Source organism: Scyliorhinus torazame, chromosome 5, assembly GCF_047496885.1.
Source record: "Scyliorhinus torazame isolate Kashiwa2021f chromosome 5, sScyTor2.1, whole genome shotgun sequence".
Lineage (NCBI taxonomy): Eukaryota > Metazoa > Chordata > Chondrichthyes > Carcharhiniformes > Scyliorhinidae > Scyliorhinus > Scyliorhinus torazame.
Window position 1 is genome coordinate 136036934 of NC_092711.1, and position 13785 is coordinate 136050718.

Genomic DNA, 13785 nt, shown 5'->3' on the forward strand with positions numbered 1-13785 from the left:
ATCTGAGAGTGGGGACAGGCTGTGTGTCAGTGAGAGTGGAGGCATGTTTACAATCGAGCTTTTGCTGCCGCAGTGGGTGGATCGTCCACCATTACCTTGGCAGATTGAGGCAACTGTTTGGCTTCCAGCTGGTTGCTTGTGCTGCGTAGGAAGTCGACGGATGCTCTGCAGGCATGGAGCAGTGACTCGAGACGCTGGAAAACAGGGGGAATTCTGTTAATGCCATCAAAGTGTGCGGCTGGGTTTGCCGAGTGATGTCTGGAGCCTGACTTACTTACCCATGAATCAGACCCGACCTTTCCAAGTTTGGAGAAACCGAACTGCGGTCACGCGATTTCACACTGCCTGTCTCGGGTTTACTGGGCCCATGGTACCTAAGCTCCCCTCCTGCCCCCTCGCACTCACTCCCCTCCTGCCTCCTCGCAGTCACTCCCCTCCTGCCCCCTCGCAGTCACTCCCCTCGCAGTCACTCCCCTCCTGTCCCCTCGCAGTCACTCCCCTCCTGCCCCCTCGCAGTCACTCCCCTCGCAGTCACTCCCCTCCTGTCCCCTCGCAGTCACTCCCCTCCCGTCCCCTCGCAGTCACTCCCCTCCTGTCCCCTCGCAGTCACTCCCCTCCCGTCCCCTCGCAGTCACTCCCCTCCTGCCCCATCGCAGTCACTCCCCTCCTGTCCCCTCGCAGTCACTCCCCTCCTGTCCCCTCGCAGTCACTCCCCTCCTGCCCCCTCGCAGTCACTCCCCTCCTGTCCCCTCGCAGTCACTCCCCTCCTGTCCCCTCACACTCACCCTGCTCCTGCCCCCTCGCGCTCACTCCCCTCCTGCCCCTCACACTCACTCCCCTCCTGCCCCCTCGCACTCACCCTGCTCCTGCCCCCTCGCAGTCACTCCCCTCCTGCCCCCTCGCACTCACTCCCCTCCTGCCCCTCACACTCACTCCACTCCTGTCCCTCAGTCACTCGCCTCCGGCCCCCTCCCCCTCACTCCCCTCCTGTCCCTCAGTCACTCCCCTCCTGCCCCCTCCCCCTCTCTCCCCTCCTGACCCTCACTCACTCCCCTCCTGCCCCTCGCACTCACCCTGCTCCTGCCCCCTCACAGTCACTCCCCTCCTGCCCCCTCGCAGTCACTCCCCTCCTGCCCCTCGCACTCACTCCCCTCCTGTCCCCTCACAGTCACCCCCCTCCTGCCCCCTCGCACTCACTCCCCTCCTGCCCCCTCGCACTCACTCCCCTCCTGCCCCCTCACACTCACTCCCCTCCTGCCCCTCACACTCACGCCCCTCCTGTCCCTCAATCACTCCCCTCCTGCCCCCTCCCCCTCACTCCCCTCCTGTCCCTCAGTCACTCCCCTCCTGCCCCCTCGCAGTCACTCCCCTCCTGTCCCCTCGCAGTCACTCCCCTCCTGTCCCCTCACACTCACCCTGCTCCTGCCCCCTCGCACTCACCCTGCTCCTGCCCCCTCGCACTCACTCCCCTCCTGCCCCTCACACTCACTCCCCTCCTGTCCCTCAGTCACTCCCCTCCTGCCCCCTCGCACTCACCCTGCTCCTGCCCCCTCGCAGTCACTCCCCTCCTGCCCCCTCGCACTCACTCCCCTACTGCCCCTCACACTCACTCCCCTCCTGTCCCTCAGTCACTCCCCATCTGCCCCCTCGCACTCACTCCCCTCCTGCCCCTCACACTCACTCCACTCCTGTCCCTCAGTCACTCCCCTCCGGCCCCCTCCCCCTCACTCCCCTCCTGTCCCTCAGTCACTCCCCTCCTGCCCCCTCCCCCTCACTCCCCTCCTGACCCTCACTCACTCCCCTCCTGCCCCTCGCACTCACCCTGCTCCTGCCCCCTCGCAGTCACTCCCCTCCTGCCCCCTCGCAGTCACTCCCCTCCTGCCCCTCGCACTCACTCCCCTCCTGCCCCCTCGCACTCACTCCCCTCCTGTCCCTCAGTCACTCCCCTCCTGCCCCCTCAGTCACTCCCCTCCTACCCCCTCGCACTCACTCGCCTCCTGCCCCCTCGCACTCACTCCCCTCCTGCCCCCTCGCACTCACTCCCCTCCTGCCCCCTCGCACTCACTCCCCTCCTGCCCCCTCGCACTCACTCCCCTCCTGACCACTCGCACTCACTCCCCTCCTGTCCCCTCGCACTCACTCCCCTCCTTCCCCCTCGCACTCACTCCCCTCCTGCCCCCTCGCACTCACTCCCCTCCTGCCCCCTCGCACTCACTCCCCTCCTGCCCCCTCGCACTCACTCCCCTCCTGCCCCCTCACACTCACTCCACTCCTGCCCCCTCGCACTCACTCCTCTCCTGCCCCCTCGCACTCACTCCTCTCCTGCCCCCTCGCACTCACTCCCCTCCTGTCCCTCAGTCACTCCCCTCCTGCCCCCTCGCACTCACTCCCCTCCTGTCCCTCAGTCACTTCCCTCCTGCCCCCTCGCACTCACTCCCCTCCTGCCCCTCGCACTCACTCCCCTCCTGTCCCTCAGTCACTCCCCTCCTGCCCCCTCGCAGTCACTCTCCTCCTGCCCCCTTGCACTCACTTCCCTCCTGTCCCTCAGTCACTCCCCTCCTGCCCCCTCGCACTCACTCCCCTCCTGCCCCCTCGCACTCACTCCCCACCTGCCCCCTCGCACTCACTCCCCTCCTGCCCCCTCGCAGTCACTCCCCTCCTGCCCCTCACACTCGCCCTGCTCCTGACCCCTCGCACTCACTCCCCTCCTGCCCCTCGCACTCACTCCCCACCTGCCCCCTCGCACTCACTCCCCACCTGCCCCCTCGCAGTCACTCCCCTCCTGCCCCTCACACTCGCCCTGCTCCTGACCCCTCGTACTCACTCCCCTCCTGCCCCCTCGGACTCACTCCCCTCCTGACCCCTCGCACTCATTCCCCTCCTGCCCCCTCGCACTCACTCCCGTCCTGCCCCCTCGCACTCACTCCCGTCCTGCCCCCTCGCACTCACTCCCCTCCTGCCCCCTCGCACTCACTCCCCTCCTGCCCCCTCGCACTCACTCCCCTCCTGCCCCCTCGCACTCACTCCCCTCTTGCCCCCTCGCACTCACTCCCCTCCTGCCCCCTCGCACTCACTCCCCTCTTGCCCCCTCGCAGTCACTCCCCTCCTGCCCCCTCGCACTCACCCTGCTCCTGCCCCCTCACACTCACTCCCCTCCTGACCCCTCGCACTCACCCTGCTCCTGCCCCCTCGCACTCACCCTGCTCCTGCCCCCTCGCACTCACTCCCCTCCTGCCCCTCGCACTCACTCCCCTCCTGCCCCTCACACTCACTCCCCTCCTGTCCCTCAGTCACTCCCCTCCTGCCCCCTCGCACTCACCCTGCTCCTGCCCCCTCGCAGTCACTCCCCTCCTGCCCCCTCGCACTCACTCCCCTCCTGCCCCTCACACTCACTCCCCTCCTGTCCCTTTGTCACTCCCCATCTGCCCCCTCGCACTCACTCCCCTCCTGCCCCTCACACTCACTCCACTCCTGTCCCTCAGTCACTCCCCTCCGGCCCCCTCCCCCTCACTCCCCTCCTGTCCCTCAGTCACTCCCCTCCTGCCCCCTCCCCCTCACTCCCCTCCTGACCCTCACTCACTCCCCTCCTGCCCCTCGCACTCACCCTGCTCCTGCCCCCTCGCAGTCACTCCCCTCCTGCCCCCTCGCAGTCACTCCCCTCCTGCCCCTCGCACTCACTCCCCTCCTGCCCCCTCGCACTCACTCCCCTCCTGTCCCTCAGTCACTCCCCTCCTGCCCCCTCAGTCACTCCCCTCCTGCCCCCTCAGTCACTCCCCTCCTACCCCCTCGCACTCACTCCCCTCCTGCCCCCTCGCACTCACTCCCCTCCTGCCCCCTCGCACTCACTCCCCTCCTGCCCCCTCGCACTCACTCCCCTCCTGCCCCCTCGCACTCACTCCTCTCCTGCCCCCTCGCACTCACTCCCCTCCTGTCCCTCAGTCACTCCCCTCCTGCCCCCTTGCAGTCACTCCCCTCCTGTCACCTCGCACTCACTCCCCTCCTGCCCCCTCGCAGTCACTCCCCTCCTGTCCCCTCGCACTCACTCCCCTCCTGCCCCCTCGCACTCACTCCCCTCCTGCCCCCTCGCACTCACTCCCCTCCTGCCCCCTCACACTCACTCCACTCCTGCCCCCTCGCACTCACTCCTCTCCTGCCCCCTCGCACTCACTCCTCTCCTGCCCCCTCGCACTCACTCCTCTCCTGCCCCCTCGCACTCACTCCCCTCCTGTCCCTCAGTCACTCCCCTCCTGCCCCCTCGCACTCACTCCCCTCCTGTCCCTCAGTCACTTCCCTCCTGCCCCCTCGCACTCACTCCCCTCCTGCCCCTCGCACTCACTCCCCTCCTGTCCCTCAGTCACTCCCCTCCTGCCCCCTCGCAGTCACTCTCCTCCTGCCCCCTTGCACTCACTTCCCTCCTGTCCCTCAGTCACTCCCCTCCTGCCCCCTCGCACTCACTCCCCTCCTGCCCCCTCGCACTCACTCCCCACCTGCCCCCTCGCACTCACTCCCCTTCTGCCCCCTCGCAGTCACTCCCCTCCTGCCCCTCACACTCGCCCTGCTCCTGACCCCTCGCACTCACTCCCCTCCTGCCCCTCGCACTCACTCCCCACCTGCCCCCTCGCACTCACTCCCCTCCTGCCCCCTCGCAGTCACTCCCCTCCTGCCCCTCACACTCGCCCTGCTCCTGACCCCTCGTACTCACTCCCCTCCTGCCCCCTCGCACTCACTCCCCTCCTGACCCCTCGCACTCATTCCCCTCCTGCCCCCTCGCACTCACTCCCGTCCTGCCCCCTCGCACTCACTCCCGTCCTGCCCCCTCGCACTCACTCCCCTCCTGCCCCCTCGCACTCACTCCCCTCTTGCCCCCTCGCAGTCACTCCCCTCCTGCCCCCTCGCACTCACCCTGCTCCTGCCCCCTCACACTCACTCCCCTCCTGACCCCTCGCACTCACTCCCCTCCTGACCCCTCGCACTCACTCCCCTCCTGCCCCCTCGCACTCACTCCCCTCCTGCCCCCTCGCACTCACTCCCCTCCTGCCCCCTTGCACTCACTCCCCTCCTGCCCCCTCGCATTCACTCCCCTCCTGCCCCCTCGCACTCACTCCCCTCTTGCCCCCTCGCAGTCACTCCCCTCCTGCCCCCTCGCACTCACCCTGCTCCTGCCCCCTCGCACTCACTCCCCTCCTGACCCCTCGCACTCACTCCCCTCCTGCCCCCTCGCATTCACTCCCCTCCTGCCCCCTCGCACTCACTCCCCTCTTGCCCCCTCGCAGTCACTCCCCTCCTGCCCCCTCGCACTCACCCTGCTCCTGCCCCCTCGCACTCACTCCCCTCCTGACCCCTCGCACTCACTCCCCTCCTGCCCCCTCGCACTCACCCTGCTCCTGCCCCCTCACACTCACTCCCCTCCTGACCCCTTGCACTCACTCCCCTCCTGCCCCCTCGCACTCAATCCTTTCCTGCCCCCTCGCACTCACTCTCCTCCTGACCCCTCGCAATCACTCCCCTCCTGTCCCCTCGCACTCAATCCTCTCCTGCCCACTCGCACTCACTCCCCTCCTGACCCCTCGCACTCACTCCCCTCCTGCCCCCTCGCACTCAATCCTCTCCTGCCCCCTCGCACTCACTCCCCTCCTGACCCCTCGCACTCACTCCCCTCCTGACCCCTCGCACTCACTCCCCTCCTGTCCCCTGACACTCACTCCCCTCCTGCCCCCTCGCACTCAATCCTCTCCTGGCTCACTTTCTTCTCCTGTCTCGCTCCCAGTTACTGGTCTCAATCCCCCTGCGATATGATGCAGTGCACAGTGGGAATGATTTGCTCGCATTGGGTACTGTAAACCTCATCTCTTTCTTCATCAAATCCTCGTATTCTTTAATTTATTCTTTGATGGGATGTGGGCTTCGCAGGCTGGGCCCCAACATTTGTTGCCTCATTGACACTGGGACCGAGTGTGAACCGGCACAAGCTACTCACCAGCCGATAGCGAATCCACTTCTCGTTACTGTACGGGAAGCCTCCGGCGAAGCACTGTGTCAACTGGGCGGGTTCCACATGCTTGTGCAGGCTCCGCACAGATGTCAGGATGTCCACCTGCGAGCGGGAGGGTTTACAAGAGAAATTGAGTGTGGCGGGGCCACAGGAACATGCCAGAACTCACCCGCAGGTAGCCGCCTGTCTGCACGGGGTTAGATAGAACAAAGACAAAGAAGAAAGAAAACTACAGCGCAGGAACAGGCCCTTCGGCCCTCTAAGCCTGTACCGGTCATGATACCACCCTTGGCCAAAACCCTCAGCACGTCCTTGTGCCGTATCCCTCTATACCCATCCTACCCATGTATTTGTCTCGATGCCTTTTGAACGCCGTTAATGTGCTTCCAAAACCTCCCCTGGCAACGCGTTCCAGGCACTCATCATCCTCGGTGTAAAAAACCTGCCTTACACATCTCCTCTAAACCTTGCCCCCCGGACCTTTAACCTATGTCCCCTGGTGACTGATCCCTCACCCTGGGAAAGAGTGCCTGCCCATCCACTCTATCCGTGCTCCTCATAATCTTGTCGACCTCTATCAGATCATCACTCAACCTCCTTCATTCTAATGAAAGCAGTCCGAGTCTATTCAGCCTCTCCACATGGCTAACACCCACTAGGCCAGCCAACATTCTGGTAAACCTCCTCTGCACCTTCTCCAAAGCCTCCACATTCTTCTGGTAGTGTGGCGACCAGAATTGTGAGCAATATTCCAAGTGCGGCCTTACCAAGGTTCTATACAACTGCAACATGACTTGCCAGTTTTTATACTCGATGCCCCGTCCAATGAAGGCAAGCATTCTGAATGCCTTCTTGACTACCTTGTCCACTTGTGCTGCCACTTTCAAAGATTTGTGGACCTACACGCCCAGATCTCTCTGACTTTCTATATTCCTAAGAGTTTTTGCCATTTACGGTATATTTACCCTCTATGTTAGACCTACCAAAATAAATTACCTCACACTTGTCCGGATTAAACTCCATTTGCCATTTCTCTGCCCAAGTCTCCAATCTATCTATGTCCTGCTGTATCCTCTGACAATCCTCAACACTATCTGCCACTCCACCAACCTCGGTGTCATCCGCAAACAGACCGGCTACATTTTCCTCCAAATCGTTTATATACACTTCAAACAACAGAGGCCTAAGCACCGACCCCTGTGGAACACCACTAGTCACAACCTTCCATTCAGAAAAACACCCTTCTACTGCTACCCTTTGCCTTGTGACTGAGCCAGCTCTATATCCATCTTACCACCTCACCTCTGATCCCGTGTGATTTCCCATGTACAGAATAAAACTCCCTCTACACTGTGTAAGGAGCCTCTTTTAAATCCTTGCCTGATCCTGGTTTCCTTTTTAATGCCTGCCCTGCTGGTTGCTTTTAAAACTGCAGACTTTTGGTTTCGAAATGAATCCCCCCCCACCCTCACAATTTGCTATTTGAACTGACCTAGGCACCCCCTTTGATGCAGTGTGTTCTGTGGCATATCCTGTGATGTCATTTTGATGTACCTGGCTATCAGCCAATCCCCTCTTCTGAAATTCTGGGACATTTTCTGTTTTCGATTGGGATTGGTAGAGCTTTTCACAAGATTCTGGAGCAGAAGGCAGATATTTTTTGCTTTCAGTTCTGTTCTGAGTTTAAGCTGGGCAGAAGCTTGTTTAGTATCACTTCTTCTCTGTCTGATATCTCGGCTGGAGTGAGCCGGTCTGACTGGACACTCTATTAGGCCTATGAAGGTTTAGTTTTGATTTAAACGCTGCAGGCATTCTCTCCAGCCAGGCCTCTGCAAGTTAAACCTATGTGAGAAAGACTAGGAAAGACAGACATCCTTCCTCAGAATCCAAATAGGGTCCTGAAGTCCAGGCCCTTTTCTCTCCCACTATACCGCAGCTGGAAATCCCACACAGAGACCAGACAAGCAGCTGAAAGGCAGTGCAGACGGTGAACTCCCTGTAAACACTCAGGTAGAGAATTCTAGTACGATCTCAATGAGACTGAGGGTCAATGTGGTGAAGGCTTATCCAAGTGAAAGTGACTCTACAGAGAATTTCCTCAGCCCGTTCGGTCTAATTGTAATAATAACCTTTATTGTCACATGTAGGCCTTCACTGCAATGAAGTTAATGTGAAAAGACCCTAGTCGCCACAGTCCGGCGCCTGTTCGGGTCACAGAGGGAGAATTCAGAATGTACAAATGACCTAACAGCACGTCTTTCGGGACTTGTGGGAGGAAACCGGAGCACCCGGAGGAAACCCACGCAGACACGGGGAGAACGTGCAGACTCCACAGACAGTGAACTAGGCCGGGAATCAAACCCGGGACCATAGCGCTGTGAAGCAAGAGTGCTACCCACTGTGCTACCGAGCTGCCCCTTTGAAGGCAGATTCTAAAGGATCCAAACCAACCAACGGTTTCTAGATCGCCGAGGACCACCTCAGCAGCAAAGATTAATCTCAGCCCTTTTAATCCCTGTTATTTTTGAACCTTTCCTTCCCAGTCACCGCGTGTCTGTCTGGTGTGTGTCTGGGTGGAGGGTGAGACAGGGTTTGGGGAATAGTAAGATTAATAGACCATTGTTGTATTACATCCATCACATGTTTAATCTCTACTCTTGTTATATATAAAGTTTTTTAAAATGTTTTACAAATCTAGTGCCAGTAATTCATTAGAGCAGTCAAGGGTAAAATAACTCATAGAAACACATGAATTATTGGCTAATTCACTTATGTTGGGACTCCAGCAACTGTGGGGCTGGAATTGACCGTGCATTCGCCAGGGTGTCATAAAAGCCGTCACCAGCAAACACTCCCAGGACAGGTACAGCACGGGGTTAGATACAGAGTAAAGCTCCCTCTACATTGTCCCCATCAAACACTCCCAGGACAGGTTCAGCACGGGGTTAGATACAGAGTAAAGCTCCCTCTACACTGTCCCCATCAAATACTCCCAGGACAGGGCCAGCACGGGGTTAGATACAGAGTAAAGCTCCCTCTACACTGTCCCCATCACACACTCCCAGGACAGGTACAGCACAGGGTAAGATACAGAGTAAAGCTCCCTCTACACTGTCCCCATCAAACACTCCCAGGACAGGTATAGCACAGGGTTAGATACAGAGTAAAGCTCCCTCTACACTGTCCCCATCAAACACTCCCAGGACAGGGACAGCACGGGGTTAGATACAGAGTAAAGCTCCCTCTACACTGTCCCCATCAAACACTCCCAGGACAGGTACAGCACGGGGTTAGATACAGAGTAAAGCTCCCTCTACACTGTCCCCAGCAAACACTCGCAGGACAGGTGCAGCACGGGGTTAGATACAGAGTAAAGCCCCCTCAACACTGTTCCCATCAAACACTCCCAGGACAGGCACAGCACGGGATTACATACAGAGTAAAGCTCCCTCTACACTGTCCCCATCAAATACTCCCAGGACAGGTACAGCACGGGGTTAGATATATAGTAAAGCTCCCTCTACACTGTCCCCATCAAACACGCCCAGGACATGTACAGCATGGCGTTAGATGCAGCGTAAAGCTCCCTCTACACTGTCCCCATCAAACACTCCCAGGACAGGCACAGCACGGGGTTAGATACAGAGTAAAGCTCCCTCTACACTGTCCCCATCAAACACTCCCAGGACAGGTACAGCATGGGGTTAGATACAGAGTAAAGCTCCCTCTACACTGTCCCCATCAAACACTCCCAGGACAGGTACAGCACGGGGTTAGATACAGAGTAAAGCTCCCTCTGCACTGTCCCCATCAAACACTCCCAGGACAGGTACAGCACGGAGTTAGATACAGAGTAATGCTCCCTCTATGCTGTCCCGTCAAACACACAAGATCCTGAGGCAGGTCTTGGACAGGGTGGATGTGAAGTATTTTCTCACAGAGGGTGGTGAGTCTCTTCCTCAAAGGGCGGTGGAAGCAGAGTCTCTGAACAATTTTAAGGCAGAGCTGGATTGATTCTTGATTAACAAGGGAGGATGAAAGGTTATCGGGGGGGTCGGCGGGAATGTGGGGTTGAGATTACAATAAGACCGGCCTTGATCTTAAATGACTGGCAGTGCAGGCTGGAGGGGGCTGGGTGGCCTCTACTCCTGCTCGTAATCCTTAGGCATCTTAAACATTGATTCCTGCTCCACTAACAAGGTCAACTGTCAACAGGAAGAGAGAGACAGAGAGATTCAGGGTCGTGCTTTCCATATTAGCCTTGGAGGGAGTGCAGCAAATGTTCATCAGATTGACTCCTGGAATGGCAGGACTGTCGTACGAGGAGAGATTGGGTCGACTGGGACTTGTGTTCACTGGAGTTTAGGAGAATGAGGGGATCTCACTGAAACGGTGTGTGAGTGTGTGGGGGGGGGGGGGGGTGCGTGCGTGCACAGACCAAGCGGGTTATGGCCTCAGCTAGAGGGTTAGCCAGTTACGACTGAGATGAGGAGAAACCGCTTCACTCGGAGGTTGCTGAACCTGTGGAAATCTCGACCACAGAGGGGCCATGGAGGTCCAAGACACTGAAGACATTTCAGAAGGAAATAGACAGATTTTGAGACAGTAAAGACATCAGGTGGTATGGGGGAAGGGGGTGGTGAGAGAGCGGGAGTGTGGGCGTTGAGCTAGAGGATTAGCCATGGTCACAGTGAATGGCGCGAGCAGACTGGAAGGGCCGAATGGTCCACTCCTGCTCCCAGTTTCTATGGTTACATTACGGGGAGACCTGATGACAGCCTTATCCCAGCAACAGGCATTGGCCAACCTAACAACTGAGCTTCCCCAACAAGCTCACCATTCCCATCTCCCACAGCCCCCATCCCTTTCAACGTACCATTGAAAATTAGACATTTGCTTTGTTTGAAAAGTAGAGATAGAGACGGAAAGCACGCTTGGTCGACTGATTGACGACACCTGTCGCCCTGAAGGACCAAACAAAATACAGAGTTCAGTGGGGGAGGTGGGGACCCACTAGCGTTACTGCAGTACAGCACCAGCCAAAGGCAAGAGACACCCAGCTTCCGAAGTACCTGGACGCCCGTGAACCCCACCGCACCGATGGAAGACTCTTTGTTCGCCAGCATCAGGATGGAGTGAATCCCACCATGGATGGTCTTCTGGAGAGAGGGGGGGTGGAAAAAGACGAGAATCAGAAAAGACAAACTGAACTGCGGTCACGTTGACAACATGCTGGGCTCCCATTACCCAGACAACCAAGGAACTTCCAGCAGGCCCCCTAACCTCCTCGAGGAGTACAGATTGCAGAAACCCCTCCCCCCCCCACCACCACCATCGGTCCACATCAACAAAAAGGGGAACATAAGTGGGGGCCAATATTTAATAATGTTATCAGGATGTGGGAAAGAAGACAAACAAATTTCCTTGCCCGGCATTCCCAATGGGTTCCCGCCTGCAATATTTACCCTGCGATAGGCGAGGCCTGGTCGAGCACTTACCCAATTGAGGCCCTTAAATGGCCAATCATTAATGGCGCCTCTCCATCCCATCTGTCGCCCCCCCCCCACTCCTCGATTTCGCTGGCGACCCCTACATTGCCCGCCCCACCTGCCCACACTCCCCAACCCTCCCCTCCCCCACGTCGCGCTCCTTACCTGGAAGATGTGGATGGCCCTGTAGAGCATGGCAGCATGCTGGCAGTCTCGAGCGTCTATCAGCACCCTAAGGCCCACGTTTTGCACCTCCTTCCTGGAGGAATGAAAGGCAGAAAAGGGGTGACATGAGAATGCGGGTGGTGGGTGGGTGGGAGGGAGGGGGTGAGAAGGGTTGACAGGCGGCAGGCAGATGCGCAAATGGGAGAGATAAAGAGCGGGGACGGAGGGAGAGAGAGGAGTGAAGGTGCGAGAGGGAGAGAGAGAGAGCTGGGGAGAGGCAGACAGAGAGAGAGAGAGACACAGAGAGAGGAGGGAGAGGGCAAGAGATCAGAAGCGGGACAGAGACGTGAGGACAGGCACAGGCAAAGACAGAGATGGTCTTTGGAACAGAACGCGGCCACTGAACCCTCAAGCCTGTTGTGTCGTTTAATGAGTTCATGGATGACCTGCCTCCACGCGCCTTGGCTCCTGTGACCCTCATCACAATTGGCCAGCAAAAGAAAGCTACTGATTGCAGGTTTAAAAGTACTTGAGCTGAGCCAAACATCTAAATCGTTTTGTTGGAGAAAGTTCCACACTCTAAAATGAGTGGGAGACACATACTAAAGAAGATACAGGGGACGATTCTACTCCCCCGCCCTTTGCGGTGCGTCCGCCTCCCCGCTATTCCTGGAGAGGAGCGGGAAAGCCCCTAAACAGGGTTCGCGCCGGGGGCCAGGAGGAGCTCGATGTTCCAGGCCCACGAGACTCGCATGTTTCAATGAGTGATTAAACTCATTTAAATATGCATCTTTGAATTTTCAGCCGGGGTCTCTCGGCAGCCGGGAGTCACTGACCACGCCGGCCTCATTCTCCATCAACAGAGATCAGATATGATCAGGGCTAAGTTGGGGGGAGGAGCGTTGGTATCAGCTATAGGAAGGGGAAGGTGTGGGGGGGGGGCGCTGATGCCTGCGGGTGGTGAGGGCTCTCTGCTGGTGAGTGCGTGGGGTACAGCGAGTTGTTTGAAGAACGGGACGCCCTTTGAAAACGGCACCCCCATCTCATAGAATGATAGAATTTACAGTGCAGAAGGAGGCCATTTGGCCCATCGACTCTGCACCGGCCCTTGAAAAGAGCACCCTACCCAGGCCCATCTCCTAGGAGTCGGCCTGGCAGCCATCTTTTCAGTCCCGTGCTTCTCTCTCCCAGCGGGAATTTCCCCAAATAATCGACTGAGTGTGGGTGGATTGCGATGGGAATCGCGCCGGAATGGCCAACGGGATGCTCACCGGTTCATCAACTCCCACCGCCCCAACACTTTTTGGGAGAATTCCACCCGAAGCAATGATAGCGAGAGCCAGGAAGAGTGAAGCAGAGAGGCACGGGCCAGAATTCATCCGCCCGTCGGCCACTTAATAGGGCATCGGCGCCGGGTTGCGGGTAAGGCTGAGCCCTGCCGGGGATTGGCGGGCGCTCAGAATAAGGAGGGTGAGGGCTGGCATTTCTAATGTGCTCCTCTAGGGGAGCGGGGGCTTTGAGGGGGCAGCCGCTTGGGAGCTATGAAATGAAAATCGCTTATTGTCACAAGTAGGCTTCAAATGAAGTTACTGTGAAAAGCCCCTAGTCGCCACATTCCGGAGCCTGTTCGGGGAGGCTGGTACGGGAATTGAACCGTGTTGCTGGCCTGCCTTGGTCTGCTTTAAAAGCCAGCGATTTAGCCCAGTGTGCTAAACCAGCTATCTCAGGGGACCGCCGTATCCCTGAAAAATAAATACTGAGTGTCCAGGCAGCATTTTTGTAAACAGATCCTCAGTTCCCCCAGACACCCTTTTTGAGCCCGCCCCGGATCGACGTTGAAGCAAAAACGTAAAAGGCCACCTGGCCAATCCCCCCCCCCCCCCCCCCCCCACTCCTCCAATGGCCGTAAAAGCATACACGCAGTGTAAACTCGCGTGCAGCTGGCCCCTTAATGGGCAAGATTGCCCACTTGACTGAGCAGAGTGCAATCTTGTCCCCACCATGCCTCCCGCCGGCCGAGATATTGCATTGGGATGCACGCCCGACACCTTCCCACGTGGTTTCACGCGCTTCTAGGTCGGGAGCACGTCTGCCTGCCCAAGCAATGAAAAATTCTGGCAGTAGAGACACTGAGAGAGA

General features: G+C 58.5%; 1 protein-coding gene across 1 annotated transcript in view; it reads right to left on the reverse strand.

The window, feature by feature from the left end:
* LOC140417928 (uncharacterized) overlaps window positions 1-13785 on the reverse strand; it is a 208573-nt gene that overhangs the window by 107389 nt on the left and 87399 nt on the right. Inside the window, exons 7-10 of the mRNA XM_072501359.1 lie at window positions 11647-11740; window positions 11065-11151; window positions 5978-6094; window positions 96-194 (exon numbers count right to left, since the gene is read on the reverse strand). Coding sequence (XP_072357460.1) covers window positions 96-194; window positions 5978-6094; window positions 11065-11151; window positions 11647-11740 — 397 coding nt within the window. The remainder of the gene's footprint in view (window positions 1-95; window positions 195-5977; window positions 6095-11064; window positions 11152-11646; window positions 11741-13785) is intronic.